The 17,174-nt window shown below is 42.2% G+C and overlaps 1 protein-coding gene across 1 annotated transcript; it reads left to right on the top strand.

Moving 5' to 3' along the window:
• The first annotated feature begins 978 nt into the window (after nt 1-978).
• mmp14b (matrix metallopeptidase 14b (membrane-inserted)) lies at nt 979-16,938 on the top strand. Its single transcript, XM_015957387.3, has 10 exons — nt 979-1,258; nt 12,910-13,058; nt 13,169-13,291; nt 13,391-13,698; nt 14,102-14,263; nt 14,338-14,498; nt 14,584-14,722; nt 14,818-14,968; nt 15,474-15,589; nt 15,680-16,938. Exons 1-10 carry the CDS (start codon nt 1,160-1,162, stop codon nt 16,105-16,107), a joined length of 1,836 nt encoding a protein of 611 aa, XP_015812873.1. The 5' UTR covers nt 979-1,159; the 3' UTR covers nt 16,108-16,938.
• Nucleotides 16,939-17,174: the final 236 nt, after the last annotated feature.

Raw genomic sequence — 17,174 nt, 5'->3', positions numbered from 1 at the left:
CCATCTGTTATTTTACTGTTTTAAAATGTTCTAGCTGCGTCATTTGTAGGAGTTTACCATCCTGCACATTCTTTCAGCTGCCTTTGCGCATTTTAACAGGCATTAAGGCATTTAATAGCTAATGGTAAGAATTAAACCATGCCAAGACCAATGGGTCATCAAGTTGAATCCAGCGTTTCCAAGAGAGGCGGGTTGAGCTGGAGGGGGGTTACAACTTTCCATCAAATATCTCCAGGGTGTAGTATCACGGTACCACGTCTGCAGAAGGGAGAGAAAACGCATACAAGCCCGCCTCCATTTCAAGCCCTCACGCGCATTATTTGTGCGCACAGACTCGCAGTGTTACGGTTCTCTTTTTGTGCAGTTTTCAAATTAAAAGCTGACTTCCGGTTGGTGTTTGCTAACATTTAAAACTAAGAAATCTTTTTTTAACATAGATGAAAAAATGCATTGAGAAAACATGTCATATACGTAACTTTAAAGGGGAATTTATTGATGTTTTTCACACGAGAATCGTACAAACGTACAATTGTATCAAATACAGAAGAATAAATAATAAATAGTGAAATGATATTAAACGGTAACGGTATGAGAAGTCCATCAGAGGAAAGAAGTCGGCTTTTACTTTGACTGCCGCACGCCAGCGTGAAAACCGTAGTATGTGAAATTTGGGCGCACAACAAATTCGGGTGAGGGCTGGCTTTGGCTTTGGAGGAGGAGGCGGGCTTGATCGCAGTGAAGGGAAGAGGGGGATCAAAATAAGTGGCTCTGAGCCAAGGAAGAGAGGACAGGAGGAGCTAGAGCTGGTTATTTTTTATAAAGTCAACTGCAACATCTGGCGCAAAACGCAAGCTGAATTTGGACATAAGCTCCGAATCTCCTCCTCTCGGACCTTTTCCCTCAAGAAACGTCCAATAATTCGATTATTCCTCATCTAAACGAGAGAAGAATGCACAGATAGGGGAAACTGCTGGTTTATGCTAGGTTTTTTTCGCATAAAGCTAGTTGCAGCCTTTTTTCCTTTCCTACAAATAATGTTTTGACAAAAAGCAAAGACGAAGCTGCGTAAAGTCTTACAGGAACGTGTACCAGCGTCAGATAGGCCTGCTTGTGTGTGTGTGTGTGTGTTTTTTGTGTGTGTGTGTGTGTGTGAGACGTGATGATCCCAGAGCTGAGATCGGTGGTCCGGCTGCTGCTGCTGGCGGTGGTATGGGAGCTGAGAGCGCACGGAGCCACGCAGAGACAAGTCAACCCGGCGGTGAGGAACTGTGCGCGCGCGCACACACACACACACACGCACACACACACACACACACACACACACACACACACACACACACACACACACACACACACACACACACACACACACACACACACAAAAGGAGAAAAAACCCAAGACAAACAACAGAGAATAAAATAGACTTGATAGGATAAAATTGACAATAATAAAATAAATACTGTTAGGACAGAAAAAGTAAAAATGTATATTTACAGAAATATATTTTTGCAGCAAAAGTTTGATGCCCTGGTTTTATTGTTGCTACTAGAGCTCTGTTTTCTGCTGGGAGGTTGGAAAGGCTTTGACCCTGGGTTAGAGGAAACAACCCTTAATGATGATAGTGCTCATGAAAACAGAAAAATGCTGAGGGGGCAAAAGCTACAGATGAAAAAAAATCAAGGAAGACTTGGGCTGAATTGTGGTCAGGAGCAGAGACAGTGAGACTTTTTATAGATGGAGGGATTGTGAGATGTGGGTATGGAGTTCTGTTCTTGTAGGCTAATTGATTACATCTGTTCTAAATTGTATCTGAGCAGTTGGAGGAGATGAGTTTCACAACCTGAGAGGCTCCAGAGGCATCTGGATAAGACAGAAATATCTAGTTTCATCCCAAAGTCACCTGAAGTACATTTACAGAGTAAGGATTTAGTTTATTTAAATTTCCTCTTAAACACAATAAGTTCCTCAGAGTTCAGATTCGGGCTCAATCATTCCACAATAGAACCAAACAAATGACATTAAAAACCATCAATCATAGGAAGTGCCATAGTTTGCATGCTTCAATTGCCTGTATGGTAGGGCTGCACGATATTAGGAAAACCTGCGATATGCGATAACAGTGATTAATGTTGCGATGACAATATTACTTGAGATAAATGAAAACTTAACTCAGGATCAAAAATAATGAAAAACAAAGAAATTAAAAAAATGACTACAAATCATAAAAATGAGAAAAGCAAAAGATGTGAGGAAAGGGAAAAAGAAAATGATCAAGAAAAGGCAATCAGTGGATCCAGGAAAAAACAGAATCAGCTGAAAGAGCAGAACAAAGCTAACTCAGGTGTTTGCTAACCATCAAAATTAAGTGCCGTCCGCCTCGGGGGCGGGCATCTAACCTATGAGAACCCACCCAGTTGGCCAAATGGGTGAAGAGCTCTGTTTGACTTTGTTAAAAAAAGAATCATGCTTCCATTTGACTGACATAATGCATTAAGTGTAGCAAACATTTGAGCTGACCAGTCATTGCGATATTTATCTGTTCTTTGCAAAATGCATATTGCACATGCTGATATCGAGATAACGATATATTTCCGATACATTGTGCTGCCCTAATTAAAATCATCAGGTGAGTGTGTGTAAAAGTGGTCTAAAAATTCAGAAATTTGCTAAAGAATACAAGAGTCACACATCTTTCTGTCCACACTCTAACGAAGCAAAACTGAGTCAAACTACCTTTTAAATATGGTACTTTTTGAAACCTTTTGTTGATTTTTATACATTGTAAACATTAGTTAATTAGTTTAATCAGTCACTGCAGGTTGAATGGCACTTTTTTCCTTTCAATAGATTAACAACAGTTTAAATGTTCCAAATCACGCTTTTTTATCTTTGAGAGGAAAAATAGGCACAATATATGATTAAATATTATCGTTGACACTACTGAGATGTAAGTTGTCTTAAATAAGAGTTATTTTTGACTCTATGCCCGGAAATGAAACGATTTGATTCAGTGAAACTCCGCCCACCCCACTCCGAAAAAGCACCGACAAGAGCGTCTAGCCTGCTGTTGTAATGGTTTTGGTAGTCCAGTGACTGCATTCATCCTGTTTTGCCATGTGATGATGTGGGTTCGACTCCCGGTGTCGGCAGTAATTTATTTAGCCGGCTGAAGCAGATTCAATCTTTTTAATATTTTTGTTTTTATTATTTTCTGCAAAATATTTTGTTATTGATTTCCCGTTCCGATATTGATATTGGATATTGGCCCAAAAACACTGTACCAGATTATATTGAACTGCATCAAAAATCTCCGATATTAGCGATACGTTCCACTTTCAGTTCCATTCCAGCAGCGCCCAGATTCAGCATGCAGAGTCCACATAATCAGAACAGTGTGTGATAGCAAGTAGCAAGGAACGATGTCGGTCATGTGGCTGTATTTTTCGTTAAATTTCAAAAGAGACAGTTTGGCTCAGTGCAACACTTGTCATGCACAAGCTTCCCGTGGCGGAACAGAACCGGGGAAGGTAAATGCATCCAACCTCATCGTGCATTTGAAGCAGGATCACACAACATTGCATGAGGATTTTCTCAGTGTGTGAAATCGAAACTTTAGACTCTCAACTTGTAGCAGTTGGTCAGTGAACGATATTGTGTTTTTTCCTTATGTCCCTAACCTCAGCTGTTCACATGTATGCAACCAAAGGTTAATAAAAAAAAATTGGTCAGTTTTTTTATACTTACGGTTTCTAGCTTTTGTTTTCTGATTGAGTAAAATCACTTGATCAAGCCTTTTATACATTCCACACTATGGATAGGTAAAAGTGATTTTATGCTGATGTCGGTATCGGTCAATACTTAAGGCTGCAATATCGGTATCGTATCGGAAGTGAAAAAGTTGTATCGGGACGTCCCTATGTTTTGTGTCTCTAAAGATATATTTGGTCATTTCCAAGCAGCATTTTAGTTGATTTTCTCTGCCCACCTCGCATGAGCTCACACTGGCTAAATAAACAATGAATGTTAGAAAAAAGTTTAGTCTTTTTATTTTAAACACTAAAGGGTTGGAAACATAATACTGGCATGTGTAGCTAGAAAAGAGGAAAAGAGGTTACTGCCACAACCGGGAGGTGAACCTGCACAAAAATACATGTCAGTCAGGCACTCTAATGGCCAGTGAGTCTAATGCAAAACAATAGTCGCCTAAGACACATATCCTGTGTTGGCCATCACGTGGATTTGTAGACAGGATGCATGGTTTTTACTGCAGCGTTTTGCCCCTGATGCAGAAGTAATTTGTCAGAATATCCAGGTTGCAGAACCGAGACCATACAAACTTCAAGGAGGGGAGAAATTCTCTATTTTAGCCATGTTATTTTATTTAACTCATACTTTACTACCTCTTGCATGAGCTTTCTTTAGTGAGCGCAAAGTCAATTTTGTTGTACACCTGTGCAATGACTAGAAATTATCTTGAATTTTGAAATGCCTGATGACACAAGTAGTTTTCATTCAGTCATTTTCAGGATTTTCAGTGTAAAACTCTAAATTTACAGCTAATACAGGAAATGTGTGAATGCAGCCAAAACAGGTTTGGGGGTTGTTTTCATGACAAAATAACAATGTCACATCAATCAAATCAAATCAAATCAAAGATACTTTATGAATCCCAGAGGGAAATTAGAGTTTTAGTACACACAATTCAGAGATCAGACATACATGGGCAAGACACATGACAAGAATTGGTGACTGTGGTCATTCGCAACCCGAGTCAGGCTACCTTAATAGAGATAAGAGGGGTTACATGAGGGTTGGTTCAGATGGAGGGGGAACAAAGGCACTTCAGAGTTACCCTCCACCAGGAGGGCAGCTTTGCTCTGCAAAAAAACACCTCAGGAGGATAAGATATGGAGGAAAGGAGAAGAAAAGTGTCGGCACCCTCCAAGAGCCGGAAGAAGAGGATAAAAAGCTAAAAAAAAGGATTTTCTATGATATAGCCCCTTTTAGCAAGTCCAAGAAAAAGGGATACTAGTCAATTTTCCAGATAAACATACAGAACGGGGGCATTACCATCAAGTCATCATGCATTCCTCGGTGCATTGCATTCTGGGTATTCAGGGATTAAATTACTTGCTGTGCCATGAACTAGAAGCTGCAAAACACGGACAATAGAGTGCTATTGAAGTCGCCAACGAGGGAGGGACTGAATAGAGTGGAACAGTGTCCATGACATTTAAAAAAATGATGGTGCCAAATCCACTCTTTTTCAGGGTGATATTTTCCTTGAAGGAATGCTAGATTTTCAACTTCAATACAAAACAAATCAAAGCATGATGGACAAAATCGGTTTCCTTTTTTCCTCAGTTGAGTTATGATCTCAAACTCTGCCCCCACAAACCCACGTGTTGGTTTCCGGTCCTACGTGTGTTTTAATTCATGTTAAGCCCGATCAGGTCAGTAGATGCATATTGGTCAGCGGAACAAACACCTGCAGGTGGGTAAGGGAACACAAGTCATATCCTGTGGTCTGTGGTGCAAGCAGGAAGTGGTCAGTTCAGAACAGAAAATACCCTGATGTGTCAGCACCCACCTGCCTGTTAATCATGTAAACACACACACACACACACACACACGCACGCACGCACGCACGCACACACACACACACACACACACACACACACACACATGAGTCTATAGGCTGAGATCATTTACTTCAAAGGAAGATAGATGGCCATGAAATGAGATGATGAAGGCGAGACAGGGAGGACAGTGAGGAGGCTGTTGCAGAACTGAAAGGAGGTTATTGTTGTGCATAAAGAATGATGCAATGTGGGAAATATTAGGCCAATAAAGGATGTGTCCTGCCAAGTAGGACAGGATGTAAAGCACATGCATCATGCATCCATCCTGTGTGAATAAACTTAAACATTTTGTCTTTTAAAGTTTAGGAGAATCCAAAGGATTCTAGGCCATTTTAGGTGAGTCATTTAAGTGAAGGAAGGAAGGAAGAAGGACATTGTTAAAGTCACTGGGGTGGTGGCACAAGGGTAATCTCATTTAAGAAAGACGGGAAGAGTTACAGGAAATAACGTATTATGTAAAATAATTACCTCATCTCTTTTATATGAAAGGGAAGCTTTTTTCCTTGCTTGACAAACTCCTGCCATCTAAATTAGCGCTGAAATGACTTTTTGCCCATAGAACAGTGACAGAGATTTTCTTTCCACTCTTCTGTTGCATGATCCTGTTGGTGTTGGCTCAAAGAGGCTGTTTTAATACATAACAGCTGGGCTTTGCACACACTTGAGGAGACTTCTACATGTTTGCAGATGAGGTCTTTTATGGAGGTCTGGAAGAGGTCATAAAATCCACAGCAGTACGTCAAGTTCAGTGTTCATACAGCAAGAACATATTTCAAAAGTTTGTAAAAGCGTTGTGTTGAGTTTACCTGCCCACACAAACCCCATAATACACAATCACACAAAGTAATGGACGGTTGTGAGTGAAGTGGGAGTTATAATTTCATGTCATCTAACATAATGCTGCAGCACTTTGTATAAAGTGAGAGGACGTGTAATGAGCAGCCTCGTGTGTGTGCTGTGTATCCCAGCACGCCTCAACTGGAGTCCCAAAGTTTCTTTCCATTGGCCGTCCCCAAACGGGACCACTGACTCACTGTCTTTTAGTCTTTTCTCATCCCGTGCCAAATGAGAACTCTGCATGTTGACAACCACGGAAACCATTGTTTGATTCACCTTGTGTCATATAATAAACTCACCCAGCTCAGTGTGAATGCACACTGCCTTAAAAACCAAGAAGGTGACTTCTGAAGGTTTCTTTGCTCATTGTCTAAGTTTTCATGTTTGTGATCATTTCTATTAAACATTTTGTAAAGACAGCCAATGAAACAGAATGTCCCCTGAGGGAAAATAAAGTTACTTTGGTTTGGTATCTAGTCAAACCAAGACTGTAGCAAAAGACTTTACTCGGCAGGTCAGTCTAGCCACGCTCCATCACAGCCTTAGCGGGTCTACCATTAGCTGCTATGGTGTCAACTTTAGACGATTTAGACTTAGGTTTTTCAGAACCAGAATCAACTTTATTGTCTATTCCCCAGCATCTTGAAATTTGTGTCAGCAGTACAGCCTGTCCAAGGTTACACACAAACGTACAAATAAACAGATACTGGCAGACCACGGGAGCGGCCATCAAGGCGCTCATTTGCAGTTAGATAGAAAAGGGTTACATGAGGATAAGTGGGGGAGGGGGGGAGGGGGGGCATTTCAGAGTTACTCCCAACAGGGGGTAGCTTTGCTATGCTAAAAACACCTCAAACATATAAGCATGAACATCAAACAGTTCACATCATGACACTCCAATGGATGGGTTTTCCCCAAGCCCCCACAATGCGGGTCTGAAATTGAGGCCAACGCGGAAGCGAAATAAATTGCAGTTCCACCCTCATCCACTAGGGTCTGGTGTCAGAAGCGAGCAAATCCTCATAGACTCCCATGTTAAAAAAATACAATTTCACAGCAGAAATAAACATGTTTACATCCTAGTACCAAAACATGTTTTAGGTTTAATTGATCTGGTTTACACTCATGACAACTCTGAGAAGGGTGAATTTTTTTGTCACTCTTCTGTTTAAGTGTATTAAAAGCCTAAAATTTTGTATAATTAATGAGCATCAGACCCACGTGACCACTAGCTAGCTCAGTGGAAAGGCCTCAGTCTGAGCCTCGGTCTCGACTGAAAACTGTTCCGCGATTTTGAGTCTCTGAACTTAGACCATTAGTTGTAGCGTTTGTGTATTCTTTTTTGGATATTATTTGTGCAATTGTTGGACAAAATGACTTGCTGTGGTATTAATTGCACTAATAGAGCATCCAAGGAGTCTCCACTTCATTTTTTTTTCAGTAAGTAAAATTATATTTATGTATTTATGGTCACTGCTGCTCTTGCACTAGCTGAGCTTAGATTTTAACATGTACTGTATAACCATGAAATTTAAATGTAATAGGGTAAAACCCAGTGAATTGAAAATAACGCTGCATTTTAGAAAATGGGTTGAAATATAACATGTTGGTGGAGCTGGCTTCCGACTATCGGTATGGTCCCCTCCCAGCAGCTCGGCGCATCTCAGATCGCAGCGGTGCTTGTCTGCTGTGTGGCTGCCAGCTTGTGGAGCTCTCGGGAGACCTCTGTGTTCCACCCGGTTTTACCCAGCGGTCAGCCCGGCGTATCTCTGACTCAGAAGCTCTGGTGTTGTGCACAGTTAACTCTGGTTGTAGCTAGGTTGCTACCTTCGTTAGCTTAGCTCCCACCTCCGCGTTAGCTTTAGGTTAGCTTCAGGTTAGCTTAGAGCTACATTAGCGTCAGTTCAACCAGGTGTCGTCATTTGATCCCAGCCTTACAGCCCCACCCTCAGCTCCACCTCTCTTCCCTTTTGTGGAATTGTCTGGGCTTGACGGAACCTGTGACACGGTCAAAATGGTGGTGGTGGCCACCTCCCATTTTTCTTCAAAAATGTGTTATTGGAGCCTATGGAAACCCATTGTCCATATATATATATATATATACATATACATATGTATATATATATATATATATATATATATATATATATATATATATATATATGAATTTGTGTCTGCTTCATTGACTGTGAATTGCAAACTGCCACATTTACTGATTGCCATAGCAAGGAACTGGCCATGTTATTCATTGCTCTGATTGGTCCTAGTGCTGTCAAATAACAAGCAGAGACAGTTTGAAAGACAACCTTAGATTCTGCCTCCTGACTGAGATCTATCTATGGGTCGTGGCCAAACTATGTATCTACATGCATAGGATGGCTTGCCAGGATAGTACGATAACGTATTGCATCATATTTTATTGGATCATTAGATATTATATCATATTGTACCATATCCTGCTGTATCATGTCAAACTTATCGTCATTGTATCATTTACCATATTGTATTGTATCACATTAACCCTCTGGAGGCAGGCGTTGCAGATTTGCAACGTTAAAACCTACCTACCTGGCTACTCCACATACATATTTCATGAGCATTTTTGAACTCAGAAGTACCTCTGACGGACTTAGTTGTTCGTCCTTTTATCAAAACTTATTTTGAGCCAGAGAGGGTTAAATCATTTCCATTGTAAAAACTCCTGAGTTAATTTTTTTCTCCATCATGGCAAACCAAATTTGGGAAAACATTGCCAAGTAGATCAGAAATAAAAATTAAAGTGCCCATTGATTATAGTACAAGAAAACTAGTTATCCAATCTTTAGAAGAGTTAAAACGGTGATGAATAGTTGGACTGAAAGTAAAAGTCACGGGAAAATGTTTAAAACACATTCAGCTCATAGTAAAGAACTGCTACCTGAAATTATTGGTCTCCACATTTGTGTTATTACCTGCCAAAAAGGCCAGGATCACCAAATCAAAGAGTGTAATGTCATTTCTTATGCTACTGTAAATAGTGACCACTTCCTCTTGCTGCTGCTTTAGTTACCCAACCCAGCTTGGTCAAAAATAGCAGCGTGAGACACAGAATAAGACTTTGTCAAGTCACCTGAGAGACTTGTGACTGATTAAAAGTTTAAACACGCCTTCTGTGTGATTCAACAAGGGTTTTTTTGTCCAAGTGAAATTTGTGAAAAAAGTTGTAGTCGCGTAGAAATAAAAGGACAAATCCTTGCAATACATTATGATGTCCTACTATGATCAAGACCAACCAGAGACCACATTCTTTTACTAGCACCAGATGAAACTCACTGACTATTAAAACTGTATCATGTAGACCCAAGTAATTGGGTTTTCCCTTCTGCTGCTCCGCTTCTTCCCACCCGTGTAGCTGGACTATAACAGTGAGTCTTTATGTGTCCAGTGGAGCTCCGTGGGTGAGTCAGACCCAGAAAAGACTCATTCAGGGGTGAAGTTTAAACACCAAGACCTCCGTGTCTCACTAGGATAGAGACAGAGGTGGAAAATCAGACCTTTAAGGGCCTCAAAGCTGAAATTCAACTCTTACCAGAAACTCAGACCCTGTATAATCATAGATGGGTAGCTCGCAAAATAAAGATATTTTTCTACAGTGGCCGGTAATCCATATGAAAGTGAACATAAATTCCCACCAAAATGGCGATTTATAAATTTCCTATTGCCAGCATTTGTTTGTGGACGCTAATTACCGCGGATTTAGGCTACGCAACTTTTCTGCCCGTGACAAAAAGCTCCGACATCACATGTGCGACCTGCGTTTACACACACTTACTCAACAACTGCTCAATGTAGAAGACAATAGGCAAAGGACAACATCAAGGACAATTATTGCCTGCCATGTTGTCCCACATCCAAGTGTGACAGTGTGAGTGTCCTGTCACAGTGTCTCGATTGATCATGCGCCCTGGCTACTTGGCCAAGGGGATGTCCCTTTGGCTGACTGGTTAGAGCGTGTGACTCTCACCCGGGAGTCTGGGGATCGAATCCCGCCCGGGCCCTCGTTTATCCACCTTGCCACACAAGGAAGGTTTTTTTTTTTGGCAAAGACACCAATGATGTGGGGAACCACTGCCTCCTACAGGCTTGGCATGCCTATGAATGTGCTTCTCAATGCACTGAAAACAAAGTGGTGTGGATCCAAGTTTTTTTTACTAGATCGGCGGGGGAGGATACTCGTTTTACTAAATCCTGGCTATGTGTGTGCACATGGCCTAGGCCACTCTGGGTGAGCACCGTGGTGACAACAGAAACCTATAGATCTAATAGGTTTGGCTCCTCTGATCTAAATCAGTTCATAAGTTTGTTTATTCGTACCTTTTCTCGAAGGTTTGTCACATGATACACAACTTCTGACTACGTCAGACCATTCAATTTGCTGATCGGTAAGATGTTTTGAGGGCGGGGCTACCAGAAGTAAATAAAGGAAAACGCATCTGTGTTCTGAGCGTGAGCCAGTTGACATCATGAAGACTTTGGTGTCTAAAGCTGATCTTGAGTTGATTATTCACGCGTTTACATCATCCCGTTTAGACTACTGTAATAGTTTATTTTCTTGTCTAAACAAAAAAGAGCTGTCCCGCTTACAACAAGTCCAGAATTGTGCAGCTAGAATTCTGACCCGTGACAACAGAAGGGCCCACATTACCCCCATTTTAAAAGCTCTTCATTGGCTTCCTATCACATTTCGCATAAATTTTAAAATTCTTGTGCTGACTTTCAGAGCGCTGCATGGTCTGGCTCCATTGTATGTTCGAGACATGCTCTGCCCTTACACGCCTTCTCGCAGGCTGAGATCTATGGATCAAAACCTTTTAATGGTCCCACGTACTCAGTTCAGGACACGAGGAGATCGCTCATTCCAGGCCGTCGCTCCTAGGCTCTGGAATGAGCTACCTCTCTCTTTACGCTCAATCGACTCAGTTGATGTTTTTAAGAGCAATCTTAAAACCCATTTGTTTCTCCAGGCATTTTAAACTTAGTTTCATTCAGATTGGTTTTATTTGACACTGTATATTGTGGCTGTATTTTACTGTATTTATATGTTGTTGCCTTTTAACTTGTGAAGCACTTTGTGACCTTTTTGTCTGTGAGAGGTGCTATAGAAATAAAGTTACTTACTTACTTACTTACTTTTGTTTCCTCATCGCATCTTGGTATGTTTTTTCTGTTTCACACCCCAGACCAGGGTTAGGGTTAGGTCAGCGTAAAAACACCCTAACACATCCTCAGAATAACAAACAGTCATAATTGTAAAACATCAAAAATGCCACAAGAAATGTTTTTATTGAATGCATTTGACAAAAATAAAAAGCAGATCAGCTGTAAAGCAATAATGACACGGTCAGGGTGTGGTTGTTCATTATTTAGGTCTTTGAGTTTTCCATAAGAGAGGGATGAGAAAGAGGAGGGAGGGGGGTGATGAAGCAATGACCGATACATGAACAAGAAGAGGAGAGTTTGACTCTGAGGTTTGGAAGCGTCTCAGAAGAAATTCCCAGTTAAATTACTGACTGACGCTGTTGCTCGACTGGAGACATTAGCTGAGGTTACCCAAGGCCCGGAGAGAAAAAAGTCAGGGACACTCCCTGTCTTCTCTTTTTCCTCTGTTAACCTTCTTTTCTGCTCAAACACCTGAATCCAAATTATCCCAAACAAGCTGATTTTACTGTGCAAGAACACCGCAAAGCAGGTAAGCTTTTCAAGTTGAGTAAACACCTGAACCATAAAAAAGAGATGTGAGCATGAGAAGTATGAAATATGAAAGCGGTTTCAGGTTTAACTGGGCTTGCAATTGCCTCCTTTTTTTTTTTAGCTTAAAAGACAGCCAGTGCAGGCGAGGTTGTGTGGGAGAACTGTGGAGCAAAGCCGCTGGCCCTGGTTCAGATGTCAAACCGGCACCGTGGTGAAACGGGTTTCCAGGGGAAAGTCAGGTCAAACTTTAGCTCGGTGACCAGTGAGCCCGAAAGACAATACTCCAAAATACCTCATTAAGTTACAGAAACTGGAATTAACCTTAACCTCTTTTGGGGGGTTTCCTCAGTTTCTGTTGAAACCTGAACAGGACTAATATTGAACTATTTGAGTTTAATAATTGGAGATCTGCCTTGTTTATACAAGTGATGTAACTCCTTCAGGCTACAAGATCCCAGAAAACACGGCGAGACGTTGTCAGTGTGGAATGTGTTTTTGTTGCAGCTGCAGAACAACTTCCTGAACTTGTAGTCCTTGTCAAAGTTTGTACCGAACAGTTCCCTGGACCTGGTTCGTCAGCACGCTTCAGCTGACACTCACAAAGCTTTCTCCTGTTTTTGATGTGTGATCTGCGCTTTGTTATGGTTTTATCTAGTTTAACGTCTAACAGCTTTCTCCTTTTGTCTTGTTTTGCTGCAGTCGTGGCTGCAACAGTATGGTTACCTGCCCCCGGGGGACTTGAGGACCCACACCCTCCGCTCACCTCACTCTCTCTCCTCAGCCATCGCCACTATGCAGAGGTTCTACGGCCTCACTGTGACCGGTTCCTTTGATGATAAAACCGTTGAGTGAGTACCACACATAATCCTTACCATGTGAACATTTTTAGCAAGACATAGAGAATACAACAAGTGAGTTTCCTAGCCTTTTTGCAAGCGGAGTGGCTTTCATCTTGCAGGGCCATGGCTCGACCCCGCTGTGGCGTGCCAGATAAGTTCGGAGCTGAACTGAAGAGCAACCTGAGGAAGAAGCGTTACGCTACGCATAACCTGAAATGGCAAAAGAATGAAGTCACTTTCTCGTAAGTCAGCAGAGCCGAGTGACGAAACCTCATTTACTGAGTCAAATTGTGGTTTAGTAAAATTAACAGCCTTGTGTTTCCCACTCTGTGCATTTTTAGCATACAGAACTACACCCCGAAGGTGGGTGAGCACGAGACCCACGAAGCCATTAGGAAGGCCTTCAGGGTGTGGGAGGGCGTCACCCCCCTCCGCTTCAGGGAAATTCCCTACAGCTACATACGGGACAAGGTGGAGGAGTTTGCCGACATCATGATCTTCTTCGCAGAAGGTTTCCATGGTGACAGCAGCCCATTTGACGGCGAGGGGGGCTTCCTGGCACACGCTTATTTTCCTGGCAGTGGCATCGGCGGAGACACCCACTTTGATGCAGCCGAGCCGTGGACTACCGGGAACCAGGACCTGCATGGTTAGACTTTTTGTTGCTTCAGTTATTCTTTTAAGTGTGATGACACACAACAAGCCTGAATGTTGGGAGTTGCTCACAGGTTTGGAGTCTTGGGTTTTTTATTTTGCTGTCACAAGCAAAACCTGGGTCAGGCCCAGACTCGTATCCGGCAGAGAACTGAGTAGCTCTGGGCTTATTTTTGAATCGAAGCAGCCACAGACATTAGTGGTGTCAGCTTTTTGGGCCGTCTTCACATGACCTTCAGCTCATTTTATTTAGATTCAGCGATGTGTAAGATAAGGTGCTTTTGAGTCACCGAGATGGGGAAAGAGCAGTGCTCCTCCTTTAGTCTCAGCAGCATAAAACCTTACTCTTGTTTTCCGAAAATTGTTATTAAGCGTTTTTGGCAATGATGCTGTTTCAGGTAATGATGTCTTCCTTGTTGCGGTTCACGAACTGGGTCATGCTTTGGGTCTGGAGCACTCAAACGACCCGTCAGCCATCATGGCTCCCTTCTACCAGTGGATGGATACAGAGAACTTCCAGCTTCCTGACGATGACCGTAGAGGCATACAGCAAATCTATGGTCAGTTCAAGTTTCTGTCTCTAATAAACACACTGACTTTCTATTGAATTAATCACTATCTTCTGTTCACACAGGGTCTGGATCAGACCTTGCACCCCCTCCTCTAACACCACACACACCTGAACACAAGCCCCAGCCCACTTATGCACCAGACAAGCCCCACTTTGGTCCTGACATCTGCGATGGACACTTTGACACAATCGGCATCTTCAGAGGAGAAATGTTTGTGTTCAAGGTAAACTCGCTGCAGAACGTTATGGCTGCTTTAATCCTGCTTGCCCAGTGGGTCGATGTTCAGCATCATTTAAATCTTTTTACAGGATAAATGGTTCTGGCGAGTGCGTAACAGACGTGTGCTGGATGGATACCCCATGCCGATTGGCCACTTTTGGAGGGGTCTGCCAACTGATATCAATGCTGCATTTGAAAGGGAAGATGGGAAATTTGCTTTTTTTAAAGGTCAGACTGACTTCCATTAAACAAATAGAAAAACTTTTTCTGCTAATACACAAACAGCATAAAAATGTTTGGCCCTTGCTTCTGTCTCTTCACAGGAGACAGGTACTGGGTCTTCAGTGAATCCATTCTAGAGTCCGGTTACCCCAAGAACCTTAAAGAAATGGGCACCGGAGTCCCCAAAGACCGGATAGACGCTGCTCTCTACTACACGCCCAACGGAAAGACATTTTTCTTCCGAGCTAATAAGTTAGTCATCAACTCCCAGCATCACTTCTTTTTTAAAAAAACAAACTAAAATAAACCTAAAAGGAACTGCAATTCTTACCCTGCTGCATCTCTTAGTAAACAAATATAATCATGACTGTTGGTCATCAACGAAGAGCCAGCGGCTAGAAAAAGTGGAAGTGTCTGTTTGACACGATTCTACAAAACCAACGAGCAACTTTTGTAAATGAAGTTTTGCAAAGATCCACTGAGTTATAAAACAAGCAAAACAAGTTATTCCACTGGATCATATTTTACTGAGTCGCGTTTTGTCCCACAATTAAATCTTAAACTTCAGGTTCAGAAAGCCAGATCCAAGTCTGACAATTTTTGAAGGGAAAGGGCGAGTCCTTAGGATTAGCTCTGTACTCAGTCGTAGGCCTCAAACGATGGTCATTGCTAAGTTTCCAGTTGGTTGGTTACCAACGTAACCACAGTCCTCTGTTCCTTTACTAATCTTCCTTGCGTGTGATTTTTTTTCCTTCAGATATTATCGTTTCAATGAAGAAATGCAGCGAGTTGATGATGATTACCCAAAATCCATCAGTATGTGGCAGGGTGTGCCTGACAACATCAAGGCTGCCTTTATGAGCAAAGACCAGGGTAAGGATGAGTCTAAGCCATACAACCCATAGCGTTGTATCACAGTGGCTTGTCCACACTCACATTTATATTCCACTCTTCTGTCATCAGCCTATACCTACTTCTACAAAGCCAATAAGTACTGGAAGTACGACAACCAGAGGATGCGCGTGGAGCCTGGATACCCAAAGTCCGCCCTGCGTGACTGGATGGGCTGCTCTAACGAAGATCCCAAGACGGACGGAGGAAGAGGCGGGGCTGGACATGACAAAGACAAGGAGAGAGAAAAGGAAAAGGAGCGGGAAGATAATGACAGAACGACGTATGAAGAAGGGGACACGGCTGAGGAGACAAAGACGGAAGATGTGGATGTGACCATTGTTGAGACAAGTAACGAGAGTGGAGCAGTTGCTGTGGTTGTGCCGATGTTTCTCCTAGTGTGCGTGATTGCCACGTTGGCAGCTCTGGTGTTTTTCCGTCTGTACGGTACCCCACGCCGAATCCTCTACTTCCAAAGATCGCTACTAGACAAGGTGTAGGTAGAGGAGAGGGGTCGGAGGAAGAGGAAAGATGAAAAAGAGAAAAAGAGGGAAATGATAAAGACAGATAGACTAGCAGAAGTGTGAGACTGTCACTTTAATATCCTCACCGTTGTTTGATCATTTAACTTTTGTTTCTCAACCACTCAGTCCTTCAGATTCTTCCCTTTGTCTCTGCTCCTGCTCCGCTCCGGCGGTAACCGACGCCAGCTCATTGCTGTTTGTTTTAGCCCTTTTCAGTGTCTCATTGCTTCAGTTGTTGATGGTGGTCAGCGTTTGTGTGCTTGTGAATTTCCAAATCAAACCAGCATTTCCACAATGCAGATCCATGCACATTTTTTGGGGGGGTGTGAGCAATTGATGTGTCCATTACCCCACCCCCACCCTGTCCTTCCCCCTTGATAAGTTGCACATACTCACACAAACACACACTCTTGAAAACCGCAGTGACACAGTTGCAGTGTTTCCAGTAAAGCAGCGAGTCAGCCATGCTCGCGTCTTTACGGAGCGTGATTCACGCGTATCAGAGAAAAACAATAAACACACCTGCTATTCCCTCTTTTTTGTACCTGTCTGTCTGCTCTGGTCGTTGCTATGAATGATGTCGTTAACATTATGACTATTATTGTTGTTCTCAGAGTAAAGAATGTTTTTGTACATTGCCTTTAAAAAGTCCTGCTGGACAGAGACATAAACATTTTGAAAATGGCCTTAATTTTATACGTGTGGGGACAGTGAATGGGGAAAGGGGTTATGTATTTTTGAAACTTGATTGTTTTTTATACCTTGAATCACTTTCAAATTAAAATAAATCTACGATCTTTAAAAAAAGGCTCCTTTTGTACTTATTTTTGTACTTGAAGCGTTTTGAATGACGGTGCTGCCTTGTTAGTCAGGCCCTCTGAGTAGTTTAACAACAATAATACAAGTGATGATGATGACGACGATAATAACCATCTGGTCTTCTCGGTAAAACTGTGTGTAATTCCCTTTTCCTCTAAGTTCTTACAACAATAAAGTCATTTGAAAAGGTTTTATGTGCTCTGATTTTCACTCAGATTAATTAC

The sequence above is a fragment of the Nothobranchius furzeri genome, chromosome 11, assembly GCF_043380555.1.
Source record: "Nothobranchius furzeri strain GRZ-AD chromosome 11, NfurGRZ-RIMD1, whole genome shotgun sequence".
In the NCBI taxonomy this organism is placed as follows: Eukaryota; Metazoa; Chordata; class Actinopteri; order Cyprinodontiformes; family Nothobranchiidae; genus Nothobranchius; species Nothobranchius furzeri.
The sequence above is the reverse complement of the archived record's forward strand: the minus strand, read 5'-3'. Positions and strand labels throughout refer to the sequence as shown.